Genomic DNA, 12,412 nt, shown 5'->3' with positions numbered 1-12,412 from the left:
GTTTTCTCTTGTGTGCTTATGAAGGATAAAGTATATATTTCCTAAGAAGTATACATTTCCTAAGACCTTCTTCCTTCCTAAGAAGGTCTCTGATTCTACCTTCTCTTGCATTTTTTTTTAAGTGAAAGGAAGCTTATTTAATACCATTGAGGGAATAAGATGAGCCTAGCACGGCAGCTTGCATATGTGGAGCTGAATGGTTGGGAATTCAGTGCAGCTCCAAGAGGCCAGAAAGGCGGCCTGATCCAAGGTCCTCGCTGTATCTCAGGAGCAAGGCGGCCCAGGGAGCTGGAGGGGGATTTGAGGCTCTGCTCTCACACCAGGGCTGCTCCAGGGACCCACTGGCCAGGTGTCGTAGCAGTTCTGAGACTTCAGAGCTTTGTGGGAAATGGTGGTCTGACGTGAAGACTTCAGTCAGCCAGTTTCTCCAGACCTAGGATTACTAATATACTATACCCTTTCTGCATCCCAGAGGAGGATGAAACAAGAGAGGAAGAAGGAAAAATAAAAAAACAATTTTACAGGAATGGGATTATGCTACGGTTACTGTCATACTTTGCTTTTTTTTTTACTTTGATCATGACCATTTTCTCATGGCATTACTCTTTTGGAATAGGACTCAAATGATTTCATGCTTCTTGATTTAGTCTTATTTCTCAAATGTCAACTATTGGTTAAGTTTCAAGCATGCTACTATCTACAGAGGAAAGGTCCTTCAAAATGGTATGATTTACAAATAATGCACTGCCCCACACCCTAAAAAAATAACCCAACATGTGGAAAGACACTGGTTCTCATAATCAACTGGCAGATATTCTTCCTTTTTTCAAAATTCTGGGCAGTGGCAAAATTTTATGGAAGTAGGTCTCTCCTACACTGCACCTCTGGAAATATAAACTGGTATGACTTTATTGGAAAGTAATTTGGCAACAAGTGTCAAGAGTCTTAAAACTTGAAAACACTTAAATTCAGAAATTTACTGCTAAGGAACTATCCCAAGGAAACCATCAATAATGGCAACTAACATAAAGCCATAAGAACATTCTTGGTAGCATAAAGGCCAAAAAAAAAAAATAGAAATAACTTAAATGTCCAACTAGAAGGGATCAATTAAATTACCTTAGGATATGTATTCAATGGTATACTATGTAATCACTAAAATCATATTGTAGATAAAGGACTTGCTTTGAAAAGATGTGTATCACTGCACTGTGAAGAGGAACAAAAAGATTATATAACAGCATATATTGCATTGCTCCCTTAGACCATCTGATGGGACATGGTCTCTGCAGCTGAACTGATAAACACAATCGCCAGGTATCCCCTTTCTTATTAATGCCTTGTCACCATCCTAGTCGATGATCTGAAAATAAGTAGCAGTTGATTTCTTTCCCAAAAAGCAAGAGGTCCATTTTTATAAAGAGATGGAAAGAATACAGAGGTGGAGAACACGTGAATCTGCAGATGTATGCTTGTTTTGCGTGTGTGTGTGTGAGTGTGCACGTGAACAGGTATGTAAGCATCCCCACGACTACCTTGGATCTTGTACAATGAAATGAGAGCTATTTTTGGTTAAAGATGCCAGAGATATTTACCTGTACATGTGCTTTCATCACAAGGGAGAGTCCTAAGCAGTTAGTTCCTTCCCATCAGATCTTCTCAGACAGATTTTGCTTGAGCAGAAGGGGAGGCAGCAGAGAAGGTCAATGTGAAAAGCCTAGACCTGTAATTATAAAAACAACATTCCCACTGAGTTAGGCTGTTTTCTGCAGTCTTCATTCACATGAGCTGAATTCTCAGAAAAGAGAAACATATTTGCATAATCTCTCTCGCCCTCTTTCACACACACACACACACACACACACCACACAGTTCTTAATTCAGAATGCCAAAAACTCAGCGAGCAGACCCATGGTAGGTCCTCGGGTTCTGCTGAGGGATTGCTTCCCACCACATCTCCTGACCTTAGGAATAACCCCGTCAAAACACTCTTTTCTTTCCCCTCCTTCTCTGCCTATTGATCTCAAGACTTCAGAGAAATGAGAAACAATTCTTCTGCAGAAAATGTCATAAACATTACTGAATCTCATGCTCTCTGAGATTTTTTTCCTAACCACAGAGGTAAGCAAGTTCGATACATGTATTTACATAGAAGCCTGACTTTCACTTTCGAAATGGAACAATGCCTCTCTGTTGATGACTCAGGTGAAGCCTGGAATCACTGATCGTCAAAGTCATCATGGACATGTATTGAACACCGACTATATTCCTGGCACCCCGCTCCACCACAACCTGTGAAGTAGTGAAAAATCATTATTACCTGTTATTGACAAGAAAACTGGGCATTTGCACGGCTAACAGATGTTAAAGGCAGTATTTTACGCCACTATCTTTCACACAAAGCCATGCTAATAATCTCAGTGCTAGAGATTTTTCCAAGACTGATCTATCAACACTCTTGTACTTACTATAAACACATCAAGTATTAATTCAACATCACCTTATTTTTCCCCAGAGTTGACATGTCACCTAAGTTTTAGCATTACTAACGCTTTTTGGATTGGATTGTCCTTTGATATTCGTTTCCAAGCAAAATCAAAATCAACATGTTCCTATTTCCATCAGGAGTAAATTCATAGTTATTTCAATAAATTTAAAATGTCAATCAATCCCAAATCCAGATGCCGAAACACTAAGGAAAAACCTAAACTCTAAGCCCTACCCAAATGACTAAATTTTTTTAGAAAGAAGGCAGATAATAAAATCAAGAGCCATATGTGAATTCCTCATTTAAAATATGGAAGTAAAGACAGAAATTTCTATACATTATGCCTATGAAATAAAAATAAAACATTTACACATTCTAACCTATTTACAAATTCTACCTACTATAGGTCTTACGATGACTGTGCACAAAATAGAGATGAGCGTATCAAGAAACCAACATTGTTATTTACGGGTCACATGTTAATTTCCCTTGCGTACCTATGGACGTTTGCAGCTACTTGCTCGTGCTGTTCTGGTTATGCCCCTGTGCCTTTGCACATGCCCTGCCCTCTGATTATCATACCTTTCCCCTCTTGCCAACTAGAAAATGCCTACTCATTCTTCAAGGCCAATCTCCAATCTCAATCCCTTTTGATGACTTATCCGTTCTTCCCTGACGTCTTCCGGAGATCCAAGCAGAGCAGATTCTGCCCTCTCCTGTGTTTCCTTAACAATGGTACCGGCGGAACCTTAACATCTTCCTTTTTCAAAGTGAAAGTGAAGTCGCTCAGTCGTGTCTGACTCTTAGCGACCCCATGGACTACAGACCACCAGGCCCTCCGTCCATGGGATTTTCCAGGCAAGAGTACTGGAGTGGGGTGCCATTGCCTTCTCCGTTAACAGCGGCTAGGCATATTATATTTACTTGGAGCTGGTATGCTCAGTGACAGCCTTAGTGCCCACAGACACGGCGTGCTTGGCCAGCTCCCCAGGTAACAGCAAGCGCACGGCGGTCTGGATCTCCCTGGATGTGATAGTCGAGCGCTTGTTGTAATGCACCAGGCGCAATGCCTCGCCAGCGATGCGCTCAAAAATGTCGTTGACGAAGGAGTTATCCAACCATCCAGTCACTGAATCTGCCACCCTCCCCTTCTCCCCTGACCACCACCTCTGCTCCAGGCTGCCCACCATCACGATTCATCTGGACTATTCAGTGGCCTACCAAGTGGTCTCCCTGCTCCCACCCCGCGACCCTAAAGCCCATCCTCAGAGCCTGCCTAAAGCATGGCAATGGCTTTCTACTGAGCTTGGATTCTGACCATGGGCCCCAGGGCCCAGGGTGGTCCAGCCCTTGCATTATTTTCTAGCCTGCATGCAGCTCTCCTGGCTTACTTTTAATTCCTGGGAAGTACCTTGCTCTCCTAGACCTCAGGGTCTTTGCACATGTCCTCTTCCTTGCTGAGACTTCCCCTCAAATCGCGCATATTCTTCACCAAATAACCATGTACTGTTCCCTCCTCTGGCTCAGTCCTTTTCTCCTCAGAGGTGCCTTTCCTCACCTCCTCAGCTAGCTCACTACCTCCTTGTTGTTCAGTTGCTAAGTCGTCCGGGCTCTTTGAGACCCCAGGCACTGCAGCACACCAGGCTCCTCTGTCCTCCACTATCTCCCAGAATTTGCTCAGATTCATGTCCATTGAGTCGGTGATGCCATCTAACCACCTCATCCTCTGCCGCCCGCTTCTCCTTTTGCCTTCAATCTTTCCCAGCATCAGGGATCAGTACCAGTAGCCCTTACTATATACTTTACAGAATCACTCTCTCCTTGGTTATGCTGATCACATTTGTAATTTTACTTTTGAAACTTTTAATTAATTTTTTAAAATTAATTTAATTTAAATAAAATTAATTTTTACTAATTTAGTAAGTTGTTAAATTCATTGATGAATGGTTGTTTCCCTCACCAATTAGTAAGTTCCAGGAAGGCACAACTGTATAAGTTCTTGCCCATGCTTTTATCCTATTTCAACACGATGCTGTGTGCATTATAGGCATTTACTAAAAATCTGCTGAATCTTCTGTCCTCCACTGTCTCCCAGAGTTTGCTCAAATTCATGCCCAATAACACCTTGTACCAACTCTTGTTAAAGCAATTATCATATTTTCTTGTACTTGTGTCTTAGGCAAGTTCATCCCTCCCAGGACACTGTTGAGTCCCTTAAAGGCAAGAAGGGGTAGGTATTGCCTCGTTCCACTCTCCCCATGAGTTTAGCACAGCAGCCTGGCACATAGATATTCAATAAATGAGCATCTGTTGAATGAACAAAAGAAAATGTGCGTGTATGTGTGTGTGTTCAGTCATGTCTGACTCTTTGAAACTCTATGGACTATAGCCTGCCAGGCTCCTCTGTCCATGAGATTCTCCAAGCAAGAATACTGGAGTAGGTTGCCATGCCCTCCTCCAGGGAATCTTCCCAACCCAGTCTCATGTGCCCTGTATTGGCAGGAGGGTTCTTTACCACTAGGGCCACCTGGAAGCTCCATATATATATATATATATATATATATATATATATATATACATACACATACATGTGCATATGTATATACATATATATGAAATATTTGTGAAGCTGCAGACTTACATATTTTAAATACACTATTGATATAGTATATTTAAAGTATTATTATATGTTGTGATGAATAATGGTTACAAATTCATCTGTAAAATGGGCATAAAAACACTCACATAGTAGTTGGGAAAAAATATGTGTAAGTAAAAATTTTATATCTATCTATATATATATAATATGTGTAAAGCTCCAGAGTTATACATTTTAAATATTATCATACATTTTATATATATACATAGAGAGGGGGAAGGAAATGGCAACTCATTCCAGTAAACTTGCTTGGAAAATCCCATGGACAGAGGAACCTGGCATCCTGGCAGGCTACATTCCATAGAGTCGGACAGGACTGAAGTGACTAAGCAGCATATATTACATACATATAAGTAAAATATTTGGCACTGAGTTCAGAATACTGGAAGCACTTTATGGACATTATCATTAGGGCAACCAAGTTGAATTTACAATTCATGCTTCAAATTTAACAGGTTTACTTGCTAACATTTTTTTCCTATTAAAACATTAATTAGCATTAGCATCTCCATAAGGCCATAGAGAGATTATCAGAGAGGCCCTCAGTAAACTAAAGATAAAGGAGAGTTTTACTGTCTGCAGCTGAAGGGCCAGTATTGTTTCAGTAATCTGCAATGTATGTGCGGAGGTACAGACACTCCAACAGAAAAGAAGTATGTCTGTCCAAAAGTTATCTATAAAATCTAAATGACAGAAACAACAAATATTATCATTCAAGTACTATAAATATTTAGCTGAAATAATTAGAAACACTTACTGTGAATTATTTCTTTTGCTAAAAAAACAAGAAAGTGATACATATTCATCTATTTCTTTTAATTACTAAACAGACTTTATAAATATTATGTATTTGTCTAATGAATACACCATAAATGTTCATGCTATTCTGGTTTAGAATTGCTAAAATTTAACAGATTATGCAAAGAAGGGAAAAGAAGCAAGAAAATTTTGCAACTGTTTTCTTTGAGGGGGGAAATAACATAAGAATGAACTATTTACAAATGCTACCAGTACACAGTTGAGCAGAATGTACTGGTAATAGTTTATTCTACAAAGCAAACTTATAATTTAGTTTTATATTGCTCTTTCTGTTGCATACAGGCTGAATTTAAATAATAAATACTATTTTATATATACTGTGTGCTACTGAAATATAAAGTACTATCATTGTATTTTGAGATTTCTATTTTCAATTCATTTTTACCTCCGTGATAAATAATAAAACTCAAAGCAAGTCAGATTTCTAATTGTGACTTACCCATCTTCTGAGAAGTAATAGAGTTACAGACGGGAAATGTTATAAAAATGCTAGCTTCCTTTTTTATTGAAATACAGTGAATTTACAATGTTGTGTTAGTTTCAGATGTACAACAAAGTGATTCATTTACACATATACATATACATATATTTTTCAGATTCTTTTCCATCATTGGTTATTACACAATAATGAATATAGTTCCCATTGCTATACAGTAGATCTTCATTATCCATTTTCTATATAGGAGCATGTATCTGTTAACCCCAAACTCTAATTTATGTAAATTTATCTAAACACTAAACTACCTACATTTACTTAAATGCTAAGTTCCTAATTGTTTTACCAGTAGGATTTTAAACTGAGTTATAATTCTACTCATTGGCTACAACTATCAACCAGTTTAATATGATGCAAATCTAGTGTACCTTGCAACATAATTAAGATGAAAAAGTAGGGCAGATAAATTTAGCAAAAAAAAAAGTCTTAAATCTACTTAGATAATTTTTCTCTGAATTTCTGAATAATTTCATTATTGTGATGCTTGTGTTAGTGTCATAAAATCTAGTGAAAGCTTAGGAATTTACAAGGCAAAATTTCTTTTTACTTACGCTGGTCCTTTAATTGGGAATGCCCTTCTTATTCATTCAAATGTTACTCTTCCTTTAAGATTCAGCTCAGATATCACCTCCTTGGTGAAACGCTTCCACATATACTGTATTTGTCCTACCATGTAATGAATGATCTGTGTCCCTCTCTAGACTCTGAGATGCTTAGAGTCACTGATCAGGGCTCGAATTTTTCATAACAGCCTGCACAGTCCTCTGCACATAAAAATTCTCAGAAAAGACTGGTTCAATGTGTCAATGAACACACACATCCGGATACTCTTAAGACTATGGTGAAAATGTCCTTAAATTGTGATCTGAAGTTAGAGGTTAAAGTAAAAAGAAAAAAAATTCACTTTTAGTGAAATGAAACTCTTAAGCATTTTCACTTCCAGATGCATCAGCATCACATAAAAGATGTTGGAACTATTTTAGAAAATAGACATTCTGCACATTTTCCCGTCTGAGAATCGGTCTGAAAAATACCAAGCTACACAGGGGGCCTCTGGGTGTTCTCAGGACAAACGTTCAGCTGGGTATTGATTCCACACACTCGCTTAATGGAAATCCAGAGGAAGACTCAACATCTACCACGCCTGCCCGTCACGCACTATTCCCCTATGCAGCCGCTGGAGAGTAAGGCGGGGGCGGGGGCGGGGAGAGAGAGGTTCCCCGGAGACGTCTGTCCTCCCCTCCCAAGACCAGCCAGCACTTCAGCGATGATGCATCCGAGCAGGAGAGAACTTAGGCGCTCAGAGAAGCACCACACCCGGCCTGATGGACATTTTCCACTTTCATGGTCATTCTTCTCCCGCATGGATCAATTTCTCACATATCCCCTTATAATTTTTCAAGACTGAGCCTTTGCAAATATCTGCCTGGCTGCATTACCTAAGCCATCATCGTACACATGCCAAAGCCCCACCTCACTCAAGGCTAGTTCTGCTCTGAAAAGCACAGTGGGCAGCAAAAGAACAAGTTCCTCCTAACAAGGATCCGGGCTGATCGTCCACATTCGGGACCATTCGTCACCGTTGGGACAATAACTAAGGATTTTCCAGGAGGTCACGCCAAACCGCCCTTAATGGGTTCTCTTTTCTCCATGGCCCAAGATTTTCTAGGCATTACGCAGGAAGAGGAGCAGAAGGCTTCTGTCAGCCTCATCTTATATCCTCAGCCAGCCAAAACAACCCCAGGGATTTCCCTGTCGGACCACATCTTTTAAGCACCCCGTGTGATGTCAAAACACTGTGGATGATGAAAAGGGACTATGATATGAAAAGGGTAAAATATGGGAGTAACAGATTTCTCACTATGTTATCAACTTAAAAAATTTGTATTTTCCAAAGGTAATAATGTGCAACAGGATGACTGAAGTTCACACTACTGTATGACATAGATGAAACTTGAGAGTAAATCCTCAGAGTACTCATCACTAGGTAAAAAATTTTTTTTTCTTTTTTTCGTTTTTGTGTCTATATGAGATGATGATTGTTAACTAAACACCGTGGTAATCATTCCACGATACACGTACAGTCAAACCATTATGCTATATACCCTAAACATACACACTGCTGAAAGTCAACTACACCTCAAAAAAGCTGGAAAACACTGTTTAATCCCCCCTATCTTTTGTATTATGCAAACAGTGGAACGCACCTGGTTAGGGAACTGGATCCCCCATGCTGCAGCTAAAGATCTCACATACCACAAACAAGGTGGAAGATCCTGAGTACGCCAGCTAAGACCAGCAAAGTCAGATAAATAATTTTTACTTTCTTTTTTTTGGCTTTACAACGTTGTGTCACTTTCTGCCATATGTCAGTATGAATCAGCCACAGGTGTACCTATGTCCCCTCCCTCTTGAACCTCCCTCCCACCTCCCATCCCATTCCAACCCTCTAGGTTGTCACACTGCACCAGCCTGAACTCCCTGAGCGATACAGCAAATCCCTATTAGCTCTCTATTTGACATATGGTAACGAACGTTTGCATGCTACTCTCCCCATTCACCCCGCCCAGTCCTTCCCCCACCGTGTCCACAAGTCAGTTCTCTGTGTCAACGTCTCCACTGCTGCCCTGAAAACACGTGGTTCTAGATTTCATAGATACGTGTTTTTCTCTTTCTCACTTACTTCACTCTGTATAACAAGCTCTAGGTTCATCCACCCATTAGAACCGACTCAAATACAGTTCTTTGTGTGACTAATATTCCATTGTGTATATATGTGCTATAGCTTCTTTACTCCTTCATCTGTTAATGGATGCCTAGGTTGCTTCCATGTCCTGGCTATTATAAACACTGCTGCACAGAATATTGGGTACATGTGTAGTTTTCAATTATGGTTTCCTCAGGGTATAATAAGCCCAGTAGTGGGATTGTTGGGTCATATGATAATCTTGGGCTTCTCTGGTGGCTCATAATGTAAACAATCCACCTGCAATGCAAGAGACCTGGGCTTGATCCCTGAGTTGGGAAGATTCCCCCAGAGAAGGGAATGACTACTCATTCCAGTATTCTTGCCTAGAGAATTCCAAGGACAGAGGAGCCTGTCGGGCTACAGTCCACGGGGCTGCAAAGAGTCAGCCACGACTGAGTGACTAACACTTTCCCTTTCACTTCAAGGGAGCTTCATTTATAGCTTTTTAAGGAATCTCCATAGTGTTCTCCACAGTAGCCATATCAATTTACATTCCCACCACAATGCAAGAGGGCTCCCTTTTCTCCACACTCTCTCCAGCATTTATTGTTTGTAGAATTTTTGATCATGGCTGTTTCTGACCAGTGTGAGGTGATACCTCATTGTACTTTTGATTTGCAGTTCTCTAATCATGAGCGACATGTCAGTTCTCTAATCACGTCAACATTCTAGGAATCAGTGAACTAAAATGGACTGGAATGGGTGAATTTAACTTAGATGACCATTATATCTACTACTGTGGGCAGGAATCCCTTAGAAGAAATGGAGTAGCCATCATGGTCAACAAAACAGTCCGAAATGCAGTACTTGGATGCAATCTCAAAAACGACAGAATGATCTCTGTTCGTTTCCAAGGCAAACCATTCAATATCATGGTAATCCAAGCCTATGCCCCAACCAGTAACGCTGAAGAAGCTGAAGTTGAACAGTTCTATGAAGACCTATAAGACCTTTTAGAACTAACACCCAAAAAAGATGTCCTTTTCATTATAGGGGACTGGAATGCAAAACTAGGAAGTCAAGAAACACCTGGATTAACTGGCAAATTTGGCCTTGGAGTACAGAATGAAGCAGGGCAAAGACTAATAGAGTTTTGCCAAGAAAACGCACTGGTCATAGCAAACACCCTCTTCCAACAACACAAGAGAAGACTCTACATGTGGATATCACCAGATGGGCAAACCGAAATCAGATTGATTATATTCTTTGCAGCCAAAGATGGAGAAGCTCTATACAGTCAGCAAAAACAAGACTGGGAGCTGACTGTGGCTCAGATCATGAACTCCTTATTGCCAAATTCAGACTTAAATTGAAGAAAGTAGGGAAAACCACTAAATCATTCAGGTATGACCTAAATCAAATCCCTTATGATTATACAGGGGAAGTGAGAAATAGATTTAAGGGACTAGATCTGATAGATAGAGTGCCTGATGAACTATGGATGGAGGTTCATGACATCGCACCGGAGACAGGGAACAAGACCATCCCCATGGAAAAGAAATGCAAAAAAGCAAAATGGCTGTCTGAGGAGGCCTTACAAATAGCTGTGAGAAGAAGAGAAGTGAAAAGCAAAGGAGAAAAGGAAAGAGATAAGCATCTGAAGGCAGAGTTCCAAAGAATAGCAAGAAGAGATAAGAAAGCCTTCCTCAGCGACCACTGCAAAGAAATAAGAGGAAAACAACAGAACAGGAAAGACTAGAGATCTCTTCAAGAAAATTAGAGATACCAAGGGAACATTTCATGCAAAGATGGGCTCGATAAAGGACAGAAATGGTATGGACCTAACAGAAGCAGAATATATTAAGAAGAGGTTGCAAGAATACACAGAAGAACTGTACAAAAAAGATCTTCATGACCAAGATAATCACAATGGTGTGATCACTGACCTAGAGCCAGACATCCTGGAATGTGAAGTCAAGTGGGCCTTAGAAAGCATCACTATGAACAAAGCTAGTGGAGGTGATGGAATTCCAGTTGAGCTATTTCAAATCCTGAAAGATGATGCTGTGAAAGTGCTGCACTCAATATGCCAGCAAATTTGGAAAACTCAGCAGTGGCCACAGGACTGGAAAAGGTCCATTTTCATTCCAATCCCAAAGAAAGGCAATGCCAAAGAATGCTCAAACTACCGCACAATTGCACTCATCTCACACGCTAGTAAAGTAATGCTCAAAATTCTCTAAGCCAGGCTTCAGTAATACAGGAACCATGAACTTCCAGATGTTCAAGCTGGTTTTAGAAAAGGCAGAGGAACCAGAGATCAAATTGCCAACATCCGCTGGATCATGGAAAAAGCAAGAGAGTTCCAGAAAAAAAATCTATTTCTGCTTTATTGACTATGCCAAAGCCTTTGACTGTGTGGATCACAGTAAACTGTGGGAAATTCTGAAAGACATGGGAATACCAGACCACCTGACCTGCCTCTTGAGAAATCTGTATGCCGGTCAGGAAGCAACAATTAGAACTGGACATGGAACAACAGACTGGTTCCAAATAGGAAAAGGAATACGTCAAGGCTGTATATTGTCACCCTGCTATTTAACTTCTATGCAGAGTACATCATGAGAAATGCTGGACTGGAAGAAGCACAAGCTGGAATCAAGATTGCCGGGAAAAATATCAATAACCTCCGATATGCAGATGACACCACCCTTATGGCAGAAAGTGAAGAGGAACTAAAAAGCCTCTTGATGAAAGTGAAAGAGGAGAGCGAAAAAGTTGGCTTAAAGCTCAACATTCAGAAAACAAAGATCATGGCACCTGGTCCCATCACATCATGGGAAATAGATGGGGAAACAGTGTCAGACTTTATTTTTTGGGGCTCCAAAATCACTGTAGATGGTGATTGCAGCCATGAAATTAAAAGACGCTTACTCCTTGGAAGAAAAGTTATGACCAACCTAGATAGCATATTGAAAAGCAGAGATATTACTTTGCAACAAAGGTCCGTCTCGTCAAGGCTATGGTTTTTCCAGTGGTCATGTATGGATGTGAGAGTTGGACTGTGAAGAAAGCTGAGCACCGAAGAATTGATGCTTTTGAACTGTGGTGTTGGAGAAGACTCTTGAGAGTCCCTTGGACTGCAAGGAGATCCAACCAGTCCATCCTAAAGGAGATCAGTCCTGGGTGTTCATTGGAAGGACTGATGCTGAAGCTGAAACTCCAGTACTTTGGCCACCTCATGCAAAGAGTTGACTCATT

The 12,412-nt window shown here is 40.4% G+C and overlaps 2 protein-coding genes across 12 annotated transcripts in view; both read right to left on the bottom strand.

Moving 5' to 3' along the window:
* ATXN1 (ataxin 1) overlaps positions 1–12,412 on the bottom strand; it is a 414,527-nt gene that overhangs the window by 246,400 nt on the left and 155,715 nt on the right. For all 11 annotated transcript variants that reach the window (XM_027525447.1, XM_027525448.1, XM_027525449.1 and 8 more), the window contains one exon: positions 1,596–1,723. The gene's annotated coding sequence lies outside the window, so the exon portion shown is untranslated. The remainder of the gene's footprint in view (positions 1–1,595; positions 1,724–12,412) is intronic.
* On the bottom strand, positions 3,409–4,108 carry LOC113882228 (histone H2B 1/2-like). The gene has a single exon (XM_027525459.1). It carries the CDS (start codon positions 3,676–3,678, stop codon positions 3,409–3,411), a length of 270 nt encoding a protein of 89 aa, XP_027381260.1. The 5' UTR covers positions 3,679–4,108.

Source organism: Bos indicus x Bos taurus, chromosome 23 (assembly GCF_003369695.1).
Source record: "Bos indicus x Bos taurus breed Angus x Brahman F1 hybrid chromosome 23, Bos_hybrid_MaternalHap_v2.0, whole genome shotgun sequence".
In the NCBI taxonomy this organism is placed as follows: domain Eukaryota; kingdom Metazoa; phylum Chordata; class Mammalia; order Artiodactyla; family Bovidae; genus Bos; species Bos indicus x Bos taurus.
The sequence above is the reverse complement of the archived record's forward strand: the minus strand, read 5'-3'. Positions and strand labels throughout refer to the sequence as shown.

Excerpts from the sequence above, each read along its gene's own strand:
- LOC113882228 (XM_027525459.1), bottom strand. The coding sequence starts at position 3,678 with ATGGTGGGCAGCCTGGAGCAGAGGTGGTGGTCAGGGGAGAAGGGGAGG.